At 35.1% G+C, this 16,492-nt stretch overlaps 1 protein-coding gene across 5 annotated transcripts; it reads right to left on the minus strand.

Annotated features, from left to right (window-relative positions):
* Positions 1 to 1,387: 1,387 nt before the first annotated feature.
* On the minus strand, positions 1,388 to 15,775 carry LOC102605492 (protein SUPPRESSOR OF FRI 4-like). Of its 5 annotated transcripts, XM_006363429.2 has the most exons (8): positions 15,431 to 15,774; positions 13,351 to 13,451; positions 11,350 to 11,476; positions 3,703 to 4,106; positions 2,603 to 2,745; positions 2,468 to 2,521; positions 1,896 to 2,105; positions 1,388 to 1,768 (listed from the first exon to the last, which is right to left on the minus strand). In XM_006363429.2, the coding sequence occupies exons 1-8, from the start codon at positions 15,622 to 15,624 to the stop codon at positions 1,697 to 1,699; spliced, it is 1,305 nt and encodes a 434-aa protein (XP_006363491.1). In that variant the 5' UTR covers positions 15,625 to 15,774; the 3' UTR covers positions 1,388 to 1,696. The 5 variants fall into 5 exon arrangements, with proteins under 5 accessions (XP_006363491.1, XP_006363489.1, XP_006363492.1 ...); XM_006363427.2 differs by having other exon boundaries at positions 1,388 to 2,105; XM_006363430.2 differs by lacking the exon at positions 1,896 to 2,105 and having other exon boundaries at positions 15,431 to 15,768.
* Between the last annotated feature and the right edge of the window lie 717 nt (positions 15,776 to 16,492).

The following is a 16,492-nucleotide window of genomic DNA, read 5'->3' on the forward strand; positions in this document are numbered from 1 at the left end:
GTGTGTGTGTGTGTGTGTGTGTGTGTGTGTGTGTGTGTGTGTGTGTGTGTGTGTGTATTTGTTTTGGTTCACTTATATGTTCAAGGAAATTTTTTGAATAACACAGTGAGTTGAGAATTGTTGTTTTTAACATAATAACAACTAGTATATCACAATTCAAAAATATTATTAATTAGGGTTTATTATATGAATCTTTTGTATCAACTTTGATCCATATTTGAGCTCATTTTATTCTCTAGAAATTAAAATTAAATAAGCAGGTTAAGAAGATGGAATCTAAAATTATCGTCACTTTCTATACGAGAAGTGCAAACTGCAATTTTTGCTGTAGTGTCTCACTATTCAAAGGTCAAGTGTGTTAAACTGAATATGGTCTTAACCCTAACTGATTTTCACATATTATAAAATGAGGGTTGTAGTATAAGGCAAAAGAAAGAAATTAAAGAAAGATAGAAACATTGAATGGTGGAAATTGGGAAGGATGTGAAAAAGATTTTGAGAGGCAACATGTCATTAATCATGTTAATGCATGCATTAAAACCTTTTACATTATCCAATATCATGAATTTTCTTGTATTAGTTATATATACCTTTAATATCAAATAGAATGTATAACTATGCATAAGTTTAAAAAATATACCAAACAAAATAGTAGCAATACACAAAGCTAATGCATACATTATTATTTTTAATTTACTCTATACATTACATTGGGAGAAATGATAATCACAATACAATACTAATGGTAAAAATGCTAAATAATGATACAAATAAGGTATAAATATATAAATGTGTCATTTGACTCAGCTTCAACTTGCATTTATGTCCTCCAACTTTAGATACATAAACAAACGCTTAAGCTGGAAGAAAATTGAACAAATGGACATGCATTTTGTGGCCCCCTACATGGCCAATTTGCATCCTCCATGGCGTCCTATGTGTGTTATTCTCATCGGATGTGTATCTAGTCATTCAATTTCATACAAGTTGAATATCCATTTGCGCACGTCCAAAATTCAAGATTATAAATGTCAATTTAAACCAAGTTAAAGAGCATGTCTATGTATCATAATACATGCCACATGTCCTCTTTTTTCAATATATTTCCATCACTTAATCATATCAGATGTTAAGTCCTTTGAAAGGTGAATAAGAGGCCTTTTTTTCATTGGTATAACCGCAAACAGAAGACCTTAAATAATAAAATCAGCAACAATTGACATGTATGAAGCTAATCCACTTTGGTATGGGATGAGATCAATTCAATGGTAAAGATTAAAGGTGCTCGATAGAGAGAAAAATGGTTTAGGAAGAATACTGTAGTTTTTGGTATACAAATAAAAAAATTATGCTAAATGGGGTGGGGTTGGGAGTAGGATCGAGACAATAATGTTACTTGTATACCCTACTTTCATTTAGAAAAGTCATTTTACTTTTTTTTAAAGAGTGTCTTCCTAAAGAAAATATTGTTCATAAGTTTTGACAAACCGAACACGAGAAGAGGATCGATCTGTACCCAACACACCCTAAAGAAAAATATATGTTCCCCTTCTATCTTCCTTTCTCCAATACAGGGTAAAAATAAACGGCTCTTAAAAGGATTTTACATCCAAAACTGATACGCAAAGAGTAGTATTCCTGGAGTTGCGAGCACCCTGCATCAAAGGAAAACTATAGCACTAGATGTTGCTAATGTCTAGAAAGCCATACTCCCAGCAAGCCTGCTTTCTGAGATTCTTCTGTCTATTGCTGCATCTATTGAGGTCATCTGAAAGAAGAAACCACAAACAGTCCTTAAGACCGAAATACCGATAGTACTCAGAATTACGAACAAGTGGAAAATCATAGGATGCTTCTGATACAATGAGATTCCTAACCCGGCAAAAGAATCTGACCTGAGCCAACATTGAACCTCTGTTTGACCATATGTCAATAGTATAATCAATATAATTTACAAGGCATCTGGTAGGTGTACGCTTGCTCACCCAAACCCAAATCTTTTCAAGGCCAAGCACAGGCGAAGATATAAACACAAAATGAAATTTCCAAGAACAAATACATACACTCGATTCATAATCCTGTTCCTCAGAGTAGATGCCCACCTCCTTGACAGAAATATCATTACTTAATTACGAGTAAAAGATAATGAAAATACATACTTGAATCTTTCGATGACCACACTTATTGGGATTCCTTGCCAACCGGAGAGTGGCCAAAGATAAAACAGTCCATGAACTAATGGGGTCGAAACATAAAGTATGATTGATTGGATTATCAGGTATTCTTCAAAGAGTTTATTAGATAGTTTCAGCAAGAGGAAGGAGAATGGGGACAACTTGCTTAACGACAAGGAAAGAATAGTAAAACAACTGAATCTGAGAAATGGAATGCAACACCTCTCAACAGGCGCACAACTCAAGTCCATATCCAGAAGAAAGAATACCAGTTCTAGGTAATGATAACTTACCTGGCTAGTCTCATCATGCACCTGGTACTTTGGCAAGGACATTCGTCTTTCCTCCTGTAAAATTGCAGACCACCATTCAGTATCACAGTTACCGAAAATAAATGAATTCCACAAGAAAAAGCAAAGAGTACAAACCATGGACATAGCGTCATCATCCCAAACCAAGTAGACCTCATTTGACGCTGGAGCTTTGTTTGTAATTACAGGAGGTGGTCCAATTGAGGGTCCACCAGTATTAGGGCCAGAGGCATAAGAATGTAAATTTACTAATGTTGGGGCTGCAAAGGAAAAATGAAATGTGAAAAAAAGAATTATCAACTTTTTTGAAAGTTTTGAGTGGGCAATGAAGTCATACAAAGAGTTACCCACATCGTCTAACAGTTGGCATATAAAAAGCAAGACTCACATTCTCCCACATTAACTAATAAAGAAGATGCATAGAATGATAACACAGAATCAATCAAGAATTTCAAAACAGCTGAAGTGAATCGAGAGAAGAGAAAAGATATGTCCTTTTTTCTTTTCCACAATGATTGACATCACAAGACACATCATATACTTTAACATCCGTGTAAACTGCTCGTGAACAGATTGACTATCAAATCCCATCAACATACACGAGTAGCTATTACATCACTACTAAGGATTTTGTTTGGGAATAACTGAGAAATCTGTCATTTCTAACTTCGAAACTCATGATAATGAGCCCGCGCATCTACCCTTATCTACTTGAATACTAAGCTAAGATTTGAATTCGTGACTTACATATACTACACATTCCGCGGCATACTACCTTTGCCATTGAATAAAAGCTATGGAGGCTGCTAGTAGAGATCTTATAATGCCAAAGTTAACAAATAATCCATGAAACTAAAGATGCAGAAAAATTTAAAGTATATAGTTCTAGGATACATGTATGTGCAACCAAATAGCACATCACACTATCACCTCAACTATGACAATAACAAAGTTTATCTCTGCAAGATGCTGAAACCACTTTCCCATAATTAGATAGAGAAAGGGGGAGGGGGTTGTGGAAGAATCAAGTATAACCAATAGAATTTGTATTGCAATTGGAAAAAGAAACGAACTCTTTGAATAATGATTGAAACAAAGGTATCCTATTTGTTTCAATCCTATCTCTGGCCACAGAACGATGTGGCCTTAGTTCCACCAAAAGACAAGCATTACAAATTTTAACAATACAGGTCAACGAGAGAATAAGCATTGGTTACCTGGAACCTGATAGCCAATGGTTGAAGGAGAACAGTTTCCCATTTTAGGGGCAATTGAGTTGTTCACTTCAGCAGGTGAGCTTAATGGCACACTTGCTGTCAGCATTGGCAAACTTTGAACAAAATTGTTGTTAGGAACCACAGGAAACAATGGTTGAGACACAGGAACAGGTGGGGTAGATACAGGCAGTCCTGGAGGAGCAACAGGTAGTGATGGTTGAAGTATAGGCGGTGCAGTTGCTTGCACTGGAGGCCTCACATTCTGCACAGGAAACAGTGGTTGTTGCAGCAAACCCATAGGTGCAGGAGGTGGAAACATGACAGCAGGATACTGTGGATACCAAGGATGGAGGCGAGGAGGAACTGGCCAACCGGCAGGACGCATTGGAACAGCAGGATTGTAGCTGCAATAAACAGAAAACATCCATGCAAGAATGATATACTTATCGACTTACTCGTCAGAACTTTTGAGCAAGCAACTTTCTTATAAATAGCATTTGAAGCAAGCAGAAAAAGATACTAATAAAATTATAGAAGTGGCATGTTTTATAACCTATTCACCAGAAATCAAACTATTATTTTTTAAGAAAAAACTCGACCAACTTCAAAAATAAAAAGAGTGAAGTGGTGCAAACACCCCCAAACTTGGCATGCTTAAATACACCTCCAATCTACCAGATGGCATAGCAAGTGGGTCTCACACCCTTGAAGGAGTGTGACACTCTTAATAAAAATGGCACCTAAGCAGCAAACATTTGAAAAACGGTAGAAAACTCATTTTTACTTTTCCCATTAATTTTAGAAGACCCTAATAACTATAATAACCCTTCTTCCTATTTAAGTTTCCTCCATTAAAACATACCTCAAACACACCTCAAATTTAAGTTTCCTTCATTAAAACATACCACAAACACACCTCAAATTACCCTTCGAGGTGGCACAGTGGTTTGGGCTTGGGACTTCTATGTTGGAGGTCTCAAGTTCGAAACCCCTTGCTAGCAAAAGCAAGGGGTTTGCCTTCTGGGTCAAGCTTGGTGCGGGTTACCTCTCTTATGTGGTTTGCGAGATATTGCATGGGAGCGAGGTTTTTACCCTGTGCGCACCCAAAGGGAAGCGGCAGCGGATTTTCCTTGTCATAAAAAAAAACACCTCAAATTTAAGTTTCCTCCTTTAAAACATATCTCAAATTTAAGAGCCTATTTGGATTGGCTTTTCATTTTTGACTTATTTTTATCATTTTAGTTTAAAACCAAGTGCTTATAAGCCTTTTTTTAATTTACCCAAACACTACAAAAATGCTTGAAAGTTATTTAAGCTTAGAAGCACTTAAAATAAGCCAATCAAAATAGGCTTTAAGTTTCCTCCATTAACTCATGCTCTTCAAATGCTAACTCAATTTTCATACTCCCTAATTAAAAATAGAAATTGATTCTTTGAAGAAGCACTAACTTTTGAAGAAGATGACTAAAATACTTGACAAAAGGAGCAAAAGAACAACGGAGTAAAAGTGTCGGCGATCGAAACTAACAACCCAACAGAACCCTAACCAAAATCACGACCCCCAAACTATATAAATCACAAATCAGTATAATACATATATTAGAATATGAATAGGAACAAAAATAGTATATACGATCCTACTTAGAATAGGAATAGTATATAGAATCCTACTTGGAAAAGGATTATAAAGTAGTGTCTTAGTTGGAAAAGGAGTCTAATGTAGTGTCTATAAATAAGGTCTCAATGTGATAATGTAGAGACACAATTCAATAATATTTTTCTCCTATATTTCTCACATGAGCTAAAACCCTAGCCTAAATCTTCGAATCAAAGGTTTCTAGGCTAAAACCCTTTGATTTTCATTGAAATCAAAGGGTTAGTTTGCAATTTTGAGAGAGATGGGTCCTTTTGAGAGAGAATTTGGATGGAGATAGATGAGTTCTTTTGAGAACATGATCGGGTGAGGTTATTTTAGTTGGGTAGGTAATAATAGAGTGAAGTGGTTTTACACTATCTACGTGGAGGACACATCTACAATACATCAGCAAAATACTCCAGCTGGACCGCAAGTGATTACGCATTATTTTCTTGTGGCAGATCGAGGTTTATTTAAGTTCAATTAGATAAGTGTAAGGGTTTTTTATTACTTGGCATAGTTTGGGGACTGGAGTAATCATTTGTGTCAAATTTGGAGGTATTTTCACCACTTCACTCAATAAAAAAAAAGCTCAATAAACCAAGGCCCTAGTACTTAAGGTATCAGAGAATCTTGAGTAGATATTGACAGTCGAGTAAAAAGTCAGAGCACTTTTGAAAAAAATGCCTCTTTTAGGTCTGACTTGGGAACTGTGTCATTACCCCTTTTTTCCCTACATTCTCGAGTGAGGCGTTCTTTGTTGAAAGTTTCTATAACACTATGGGTGGCAACCTAATCTTTGTTTCAGATGATAAATCATTTGAGTTAGCAAATATTAGTGATGATCGCATCAGTTGGTTCTCAACCATGGAATGAGGTAAACGCTTTACAGTATCAAGATAAACGAAAATAACCTCTGTTGGATGTGCACAATCCTTCATATAGCATCTAAATGGGCAGGAGATTTATACAGAAGATGGAGAAGGAAACAACAATCTAATCTATCCAGGGTCTATCAAGACTACAACATATATGGTCAGTTCTTGAGTGTGGAAGTGTGAGTAGGAGATCAGAAAAAGAACCAGAGAATGATTTATTGTTAGACAGAAATTGCAGTGAGAATCCTCCGTAATCTGAAGAATCAACGTTCATTTGCACCGTCGACGCCATTAACAAAATCCTTTTTTGCAGCTATGACTATTCTGAACTAGCCAGCAGAGGCAGCAACAACTCTGCTTGGTATGATAGCAATCATCCTATTGCTAGGTGTCTAATTGGAAGATCCAGTGATCCTTTCAACCACATCCGAAAGGCAGAAATTATCCAAATATGGTTTGTCTCGAGATAAAAAATCACCACATACCAGAAAATTACTCCAATTGACCACAATCTTTTCCTTTTTGAATTCCCATTGAGATAGGAGGTAGTTAGAGCTTGCTTGAAACGGAAATGTTTTTGAGTGGTCACCATATTCTGGCGGAAAGAAAGGGCAAGCACCTTCACAAAGTATCTCAATTAAAGCTTTTGGATCTCATTGAATGCTTGATCATTCGATACCTTCAAATTCATTGGAAAAAAATGGAGGGTTCATCAGAGTCGACGAGGACACAAAAGGTTCCATTTTGTGTTGTCCATTTGTCCATCATAATGGAACATCCTAACTTCATCCATTGTACTTAATGTTCCTCAACAATCTTGTCTATCTTCTTCACCACATTTTTAAATGAGAAACTCTTAACTTCGTGATAGCTACGAGGCTTCATCCCTAGGCAATGTTGTCCTACGAACTCAATGAATTTATCAAAAGTTCAGTAATTGACACAATTAAAAGGGATCCCCTACGTCATAGAATGGTGATGCAAAAGCAGTTACAGTGCGCTCCCGTAAGATCATCTTGGTTTCATCAAATTTTTGCTTTTCTAAGCTTCTCTTTTTTATTCTTTTTTTATGACTGTGGTGTGCGAGCCAGCTTTCGCCCATCTCCAATAATTCCACAGGAGACATGTCACTTCCCACCATCAGCAGGTGTCAGGTAACTTTGTCCATTTGATAGGACAGGTGGGAATAATCACCTAGTGTTTTTTGTCTCAACTGAGTTTTGAACCTGAGACCTCAGAGTTCACAACCACTTCATTGATCACTAAGCCACACCCTTGGGTGCTTTTCTAAGCCTCCCTTTTGCTATGATTTTTTTTAGAAAAGGGTAACCTTGTATTCACACCAAAAGATTCATCATCCAAAAAATGATGAATTGGAAACTTACATCCCACATAGGATATTCTTTACAAGTTTACTATAAAATCAACTAATTCTATTATCTCCCCTATCAGATTTTGTTTACACCAATAAAACAAAAGGCTTATACAATTCATTCTAATTTTCTGTAAGTTAGTTTTGTGTCCATCAGAGCACCTTGAGTTCCTTTCTTTCCAAAGAGTCCACCATATGCATGCTGGGATAGTTCTCCACCAGAGTTCTTTTCTTAGTGTGTTGAGATTCCAATAACATGATTTCACTGTGAACACCCCCTTGTTGTGTAGTTTCCATCTAGGTTTGTCATGTCTCACAGATAGAGCTGGATGTGAGTTTAGAACTTCCAATAAATTGGCAACTTCTCAAATTTCCCAGTCATTAAATGCTCTTCTAAATAAGAGATCCCAAACCTGTTGGCTCCAAACTTAGTTTACCTTGGCATCCCTCTGAAGACTTAAGGTATATAGGTGTGGAAAAGAGTTTCTAAGACTATCTTCTCCAATCCACACCTCATTCCAAAAGTCAGTTTTTAAACCATTACCCACAGTGATTGAGATGTTATTGTTGAACTGGGCCACAGTCTTCTTATGGTTTTCCAGACACTACACCCAATGGTGCCCACAACTTCCTCAGTTGTTCATTGAGTAAGTAAACCATATCTCCCCACTATAAATCTTCTCCAGAAGGCTCATGAAAGAAGAGAACAAGGAAAAGATGAAGAACTCTGTCAACTAAAAAGAGGTAAGTTGGAAAAACCCTAAATTACGTTTCAAGTTTTCAAGGCTGGGGTTTTTTCTTTTTTTGAAAAGGCGAACTCCTCACCTCGGCTCGTTGCCTTCTTATCACCTTTTATTGTCACTGCTCTCCTTGCAGGACAGAGGCGAGGCGTCGCCCTCGCCTATCATAACACTAAGTCAACCACTACTTTTGCTTTTGTATCTTTGTTGCATCCTCTTGATGTCTTTCAATGGTATCACTGTTACTTCATCAAAAGAAGGATATTGACATACTGTACTAATATTATAACAACATAGTACGAGGTAAGACATTGTAGCAAACATTGTACCAAACAGTGGCGGAGCCGGGATTTTTGTGGAGGGGGGTCAACATATAAAGAAGTAAGCCGAAAATGGAGCAAAACAGACCGGGGAAGAAAATAATTAACCTTAATCTGCTAAATTTAAACTTGTCTTGTCATGCCGCGTTTAGTGTTTCTTCCTAATTTTACCCTGCTTCATTGAGTCTTCTTTAAAAAAAAATTGTGATTTTTATCTTTTATTTTGTAGTGTTCTACTTTATTTTGAATTTTTTTTAAAAAATAGTTTTCATTCAATCATATGTTACTTTGAAAATTATTTAATATTCTTTAAAAATGTGTGGGGATTGAGTTACAAATATTATAATGCATATTAAAAAGATAAACAAATGGCATAGCCGATTTTTAGTTCATGTATTCAATTTATAAGCTTTTCCATCCGTATAAAAAATGATAAATAAATCAAATAAATTTAGTTTAGAATAGAACTGGAAAAAATAAGAAAGAAATATCAAGGAATATTCATGCCTTCCAAATTTCTTCGTTTGATTAAATTTAATTTACCTTATCTTTAAAATATATTTTTTCTACCTCAATTTTAAGGTCAAGAACAATCGATATTTTTTTAATGATTTCCTTTGAATTGGTATATAAAAAGCAAGTTACGTAAAAATAAATAAATAATAGACATAAAAAGAATAAAATAAAAAAATGAAAATAACGCGCCTAATAAATTTGAACAAATGGAAATTGAGAAGGTGAAATAGCATAAAAAAAGAAGAAAAATATATAAAACCCCAGCCCAAAAATAATAAAGCATTTTATTGGACTGAGGTTTTGAGCCCAAATGTTAGAGTCCATCTCGGCTTTACTATTTGATTTTCCAAAGGAAAAAAAATAGAGGAAAGTGTTGTCACTCAAAATCGAACCCAAGACGTTGAGGCAATTTCCTAAACTCCCTTGACCACTAAGCTAGCCTCTTTATATGCGTTGAGGGGATTCATTTTAATATATATACTCGTAAAAAATAAAATTTGACTTTATATATACAATGTAATTTTCCGAAGAAGGGGGTTCGGGTGAACCCTCTGACCTCCATGTAGATCTGCCTCTGGCACCATAAACCTTGATAACTGGCCTACAAGCTCAGTTTAAACAACATTCTTCTTTTTTCAACAATCATGGTGTCCGGGGCAGTTTGCACGCACCTTGACTTATTCCATGAGATACCTGCTACCTCCCACCAGCACAGGTACCAATTAACTTTGTCCACCAATTCTTGGTTGGGACATATTGGAAGAATCATCTGATGCTTTTACCTCTGTTGGGATTTGTACCTGATACATAATGGTTCATTACCCACTAGGTCACGCCCTTGGGTGCTTAACATTTTGCTTTTTAACTAAGCAAGCAAATCCCAACATAGAGATTCTTCATAAAGTAAACAATAAGAAAATCGTAGCATGGACATCAAAGACAAGTATAGAAAAGAGGAAGTACAGAACAAGTTTGGGTTCATTACAAATATGGGTGTCAATAATGAGCCCAATTATAGGTAACCCGCCCAGAATTTTAAGGCTTGGGCTCAAGATAATTTGAATTGGGTTCAATCTCACAACCCATTCAAGCCTTAAACCCATTTTGTAAGAAAATTCTCAATTGAACCCAATTTGATCTCCAATTTCAACCCGCTTTAAGACTCTTGATTTGCATTGATGTAATGTATGTTCCTATTTTGAAGGTATGAATTACTATCAATTTTATATCTTATAAGATTTATCTATCCATTTGTAACTTCTTTTTTTAAAATTTTCTTGAGTTGAAATTCAAATTGTGATTATAAAACTTAATTAACAATATATTAAAATTATCGAGATTACGCGGGTCAAACTGGGCAGGTCAAGACCCAAACCGTTTTTAAGCTCATTTGAGACCAAAGTAAACTTGGGCGGGTCAGGACCCAACCCTATTTCTATTTCAACCCATTTTAATATCTCCAACTTCAACTCAACCCGCCCATTTGACACCCCTAATTACAAAGATCAGAAATCAACTTTAAAAAAAAAATCCAGCTCATATTTTCTATGGGTGCTCAACATTCTGCTTTTTAACTAAATAAACAAATCTTACCAGAGAGATTCTTTAAAAAGAAAACAATAAGTCATCCTGGCATGGAGATTAAAGACAAGAAAAGAAATGAGAAAGTACAAACAAGTTCAGTCCATTACAAAGACCAGAAATCAACTAAAAAAAAACAGCTCAAGGTGAGTGTTTTCTTCTCACCTTCTCCGGATCTACCACACTAAATGAAGATTTATTTTGCACTTACCTCTCTTAAGTTTGTCTTGTCACAGTATTAGTTTCGTTCTTGACTATAAATACATCTCACATTGATTGCTCTGTATTACAACAGTTCCAATTTTGGGGATATTATGGGTTCATCTTCATTTAAATCTATCTAATAAAATGCAGAACTAGTTCTAGGAACAAACTCTCTGGTCCAAAAACATATGAATGGAAGAAATATTGCTCATGGATGACTCCTGACTCTGATTTTAAGCTTCTCAGCTATTTCACCTAATTCCACATAAATTCATTGCTACTAGAAAAGAAGCCATATGTCAAAAGTTCTAACAAACAGCATATGAATGAAAAAGAACTCCACATTTCTTCAAACATCAGGAAATTTCAAAAGATGGGAAGTATATCCATGCAAACATACAGTGGTGGTACTGTGCCGAAAGTTGCCTGGGGAGGATAACCGGCAGCTAATAATCCTGGAAGCACACCACCAACATACTGGGATGATAGGATGTCTAATTTGGCAGTCTTTGCCAGGGCCTCATCCTCTACAAGAAAATGTAATCCATTAAAGGAAAAGTTTAGAGTTTGCAGTCGCGAGATAAGAGTGGAAAAACCATTTTTAAAATTAAAGTGTAACGCAATATGCAGCACTGGCAGAGATAGAATTAAGCCTGTATCGACTCAAGTATGGAGATAAGAAAGGCATAAAAATCTCAAGAATCCTAAAATCAGAAACTGAGAAGTCGACAACTCAGCTAACTGCCTTTAGTTTATCGAGATGGTAACAACCAAACTGCCAACTTCTGGAAATTAGAGGCTTCTACAGATTACAAAACCTGAGGAGCCCATGTTGAAAAGAAATATAATTCTAAGCCTGATAATAATTGGATATTTAATATGATAAATGCGCTAGAAAGCCCCCCTAACAATTCAAACTAACACTGAAACTTTTATTTATTTCACATCTTGACTTTATCTCGATAGAAACAAATTTCGTGCAACCATCTTTCTGTAAGAAGAGTACAAATTGGATAGTCCCATGCAGGGGCGGACCTAGGGGGACCCTAGGGGGTTCCGAACCCCCTCGTCAAAAAATTACACTATATATATATAACGTGAAATTCTGATTTTATGGGTATATATATTAAAATGAACCCCCTGAAAATAAAGAACAGACTTGGCTCAGTGGATAAGTGGTTCAAGAAATGCCCCTAGGTCACGGGTTCAAATCCCATGGGTAGCATTTTTTTCCTCTTTTTAATGCTTTGGAAAATGGAACTTTTGGGCTTAGACCTTCTTCTTCTTTTTCATTATTTTTCCTTTTATTCCATTTCTTCATTTTAATTTGTTTTTGTTTAAATTTATTAGACACATTCTTTTTATTTTTATTTTTATATCTATTATTCATGTTGTTTCAACGTAACTCTTTTTCATATACTAACTTGAATAACTATTTTAAAAAATGATGAATTATATTCAACTTGAAATTGAGATAGAAATATAAATTATTTTTAAAAAAAAGGTAAATTAGATGTAATTGAATGAAGAAACTTAAATATCGTCAACATCATTTTAAAAATATTAATTTATAGAATTCATGAAATTTCTTTTATATTTTTTATTCTATTTTAGAGGGATGGGAACTATACTTATTTGATTTATTCGTTATTTGTCTTTTTTACAAATTATGACTAACCTAGTAAATTGAACTATATGAACGAAAAAATTGACAATGCTATTTATTTATCTTCTGAATATGCATTATAATATTAGCAACTCTATTCTTACACAATTTTAGAGAATCTTGACGATTTTAATAGTAATATGTGATTGAATGGATACTAATTTAAAAAAATTTAAAAGTGAAAAATAAAGTAAAACATTACAAAATAAAAGTATAAAAAACACAAGAAATTTTAAGAATGCTCGATGGAGCATGATAAAAGTAGAAAGAAATTTTTAATATGGTATGATAAAGTAAGTTAAATTTAGCATGATAAGGTACATATCTTTTTCCCCGTCTCGCTCCCTTTTTCATCATTTAATTTTCACTCGTTTTAGGAATTAATTTATGTAATACAGTCGATCCGCTAAAATTCTTATCAATGTATCTTTGTCCTCGATATCATTGATTATTTTAGTCTTTACTTTTATGAACCAATGAAATATCATGGCTCTTGTACAAAGAGCATGCCGAGGGGCTACTACGCTCACCGCGCACTTGCATTACTACCTGAACTTCTTCTTTATACTTTGAACCCCCTGAGCAAAAATCCTGGGTCCGCCACTGGTCCCATGGAATGGAATGGCAAGGTAAAAAATGCAAAAGTAACTCTTAACTTTCTAAAGTACAACAGAGGAGTCAGACTTCCAGTTCGTAAAGGGCAAATTCTTTAACATCAGACTACAATTGTCATACCTTCCTCTCCATAGTGAGCAGCTAACACATCCGGTGGGATTCCTTCCATTCCATATATTTCAATATCTGTTGATTCTCTGCCTGCTTTGGCATTTGGTACCCTGTAACAAGAAATCATTTTAAATTTTCCCAATTAATTGTATATCCCAGCATGCAAACGTTCCTCCTCTTCCACCCTCCCCCTCAAATAAGACAACTAAAATGATACAGTAGATAGTTTATAGCTAGCTTTCTCCTGGAAAGGTTACCAGTCACTTGAGCTGGCAACTTTAGGTGATTTGAAAATCTATGGAGATAAATGGACAAGAAACAAGGCTTTCACTTTCTTTTTGTGGGGGATTGGATCAGGAGTAACAAACATCTTACACAATTTAAAGTAACCAAACACTTCAAAATGACTTCATCAATATTTATGTCATATCAAACAGACCACATAGTAAAATCAAAACCTTTAAAATTTACTCTTATGGATGATAGGTTGTAAGGAACTTTACACATACATGTGAGAAACCCAAAATAGTTCTTAAGTATGTGTGTAGAAGTATTTTGATCCTTTATATATACCTCTAAGCTTACAACATCCTTTATATTTGTAAAAGTGGACATATTTGGTCTTGACAAAAGAAAACCCTAAAAGCTAACAGAATAGTACACATTATTGGTTAAAACTAACAGATCTAACTTTAAGTTCTGTTCTTGAGCCACCAGAAGAGCATGTGACCTTTCCCATCTACTCTATCAAAACCTGAACTTTGTCGGTCTTTTTCTCATCATATATGCATGAGGAAATTAGTGGATTGGTGGACAGCAATTCCCTCATGCATATAGTGCAGAGTGTGGAGGAAAGTAATGAGAGGTGTTTCGAAGACAAATTTAATCTTACCCAAAAAATTAAGTGGAATTGTATTATCAACTTTTATATTTGGTGTAAAGAAGAGTGTAGAGGAAGCTGATCAGTTAGTAGAGCTTTTAGGGTTTCATTAGTCTTAATCTACAAGTGTCCATAATATTTGGAGGTCTCCGGCATGTCCTGAATGTTGATTGGTGAGGAATATAACTTACAAGTTTGCAAAAAAAATCGTGTTTGGAATCCATCAAATTTGTATAAAGGACTTGACCTAAATCTAAAAAAGAACGTAACAAGTTAGAGGGGATGAGACTTTTTTCAAAGATTGCTAGTTTTACTTCAAAAGCAATGTGAACCAGTTGACAGACAACCTAATGCTTTCAGTTGGGAAATAACAATTTGTTCTCAATTAAGTCCTTATATGAAAAGCTTCGGGTTAGGGTAGAGGTTAGTTTTCCACATATCACGGTTTGGATTCCTAAGGTGTTAAGAAATGTGTGCTTCTTCACATGGTTAGCTACTAAAGGGGTGATTTTGACAACGGGGAATCTTAGGATACAAAAGGTTGTTTTCTTGAGCTGGTGTTTCCTTTGTAAGGAAGCGGGTGAGGACATGGATCATATTTTACTACACTGCAAATCAGCTATGAGGTTATGGGAGGATATCTTTAGATGGTTAGGAGTTTCTTGGGCAGTGCCAAGATCCAGAGGAGTTGTTCAGCTGGAAGAGTGGAGCCAAAAGAAGAAGGCATAAGGCTTGAAATGTTACTCTTCTTGCTTTAATGTGGGTCATTTCAAAAGAGAGAAATCGGGGAAATTTTTAAGGGGCGACGGTGACGGTGACGATGAGCTTTGCTCAACTGAGGAGTAGTCTCCGATCCCTTATTTTCTTTTGGTGCACCCATGTAATTCTTGTATGTATAGAGGATTGGATGTCTTTTATTTCATAGGTTTCTCCTGTTTTAGTGTAGCACTTGTATATGGCCAAATTGGCCTTGAATATTTTGGTTTTTCCACCACATACACAGATACATTAGAAGTAGTCAAGTTTCATATCAATAACAAATATCATCTTTACAACAACAAATAAGGAAAAATCTCTTTTGTTTCTTCCTAGTTCAAAAGAAACCATACTGACTCTGTCCTGTTTTATATGATTGAGTAATTTGGAGAAAATGAAATTTCTATTCAAATATTTCCTAAAAATATATATCATGAGTAAAATGTTACGCACTTGTTGACAGTCTCTTTGTGAACCTGAAGGACGTGAATGGCCATGCCGCTAGCAGTGGAGAGCTTCCTATGGCAAAAATTGCACTTGAAGTGTTTGGCTTTCTGGTGCTGAACCAATATCTTCTCATCATCAAATTCCCTATCACAGTAATAGCACCAAACCTTATCTGACGCTCTCTTCTTCTTCTTTCCCATTCTCTAATCACAAACCAATTCCAAACGAGAATTGAATGTTAGGGTTAGGGTTCTGAAAACAGCTCGTCAGATTGGGGTTTTCTTCCGGTTTTTTTTTTTTTGGTTAACGGTGCTAGAGTTGACAGTGGTCAAATATGATCATTTTGGTATATACTCAAATCTCTCTGATTTTTTATTTATTTTTTAACCCTCACAAGAAAGTTTCATCTTTTTTTCTTTTTTGCTGACTATCTTCCTAATATATCTATGATATCATTTTATATTCAAGTTATAAAAAAAATATTTTTAAAACCACCTAAAAATTATAAAAATTAAGCCTGATATCAATTATGTACATATATAGAACATCATCCATTGAATGGATATTTATCAAATGTATTGAATTCATAACACTTTTTATTGAATATTCTTAGATAATGTGTCTCGTTAAATTTTACTACGTAAATTTTAGTGGAAAAGACTTAGTGAAGAAAAAAGAGTACACATATCTAGTAACACGTGTAATTGGAATTGAACAAGACTCTACCAGTGATTATTTCTGCGAAGCTATTAGTACATTGGGTGAAGCTCTGTTTTTGAGTCTAAAAGTTTATATAAGAGTTTTAGACTGGTCCATTATTGACATCATAGGTATACCTTTGGATATTTTTACTCATAAAATTAAGTTGGAGGAAAATTGCATTCAAAGAATTGAGCATCATAGAATGTTGAATTCACCCATGCAAGAAGTGGTGAAGAAAAATATCACTAAGTGATTGAACGTGGAAATTATGTATTAAATTGCTAATATCAATTGGGTGATCCCAGTTCAATACGTACCCAAAAAAGGGTGGCATGACAATTTGGTTCCCAATGATAAAAATGGGAT

This window comes from Solanum tuberosum, unplaced genomic scaffold (assembly GCF_000226075.1).
Source record: "Solanum tuberosum cultivar DM 1-3 516 R44 unplaced genomic scaffold, SolTub_3.0 scf00442, whole genome shotgun sequence".
Lineage (NCBI taxonomy): Eukaryota > Viridiplantae > Streptophyta > Magnoliopsida > Solanales > Solanaceae > Solanum > Solanum tuberosum.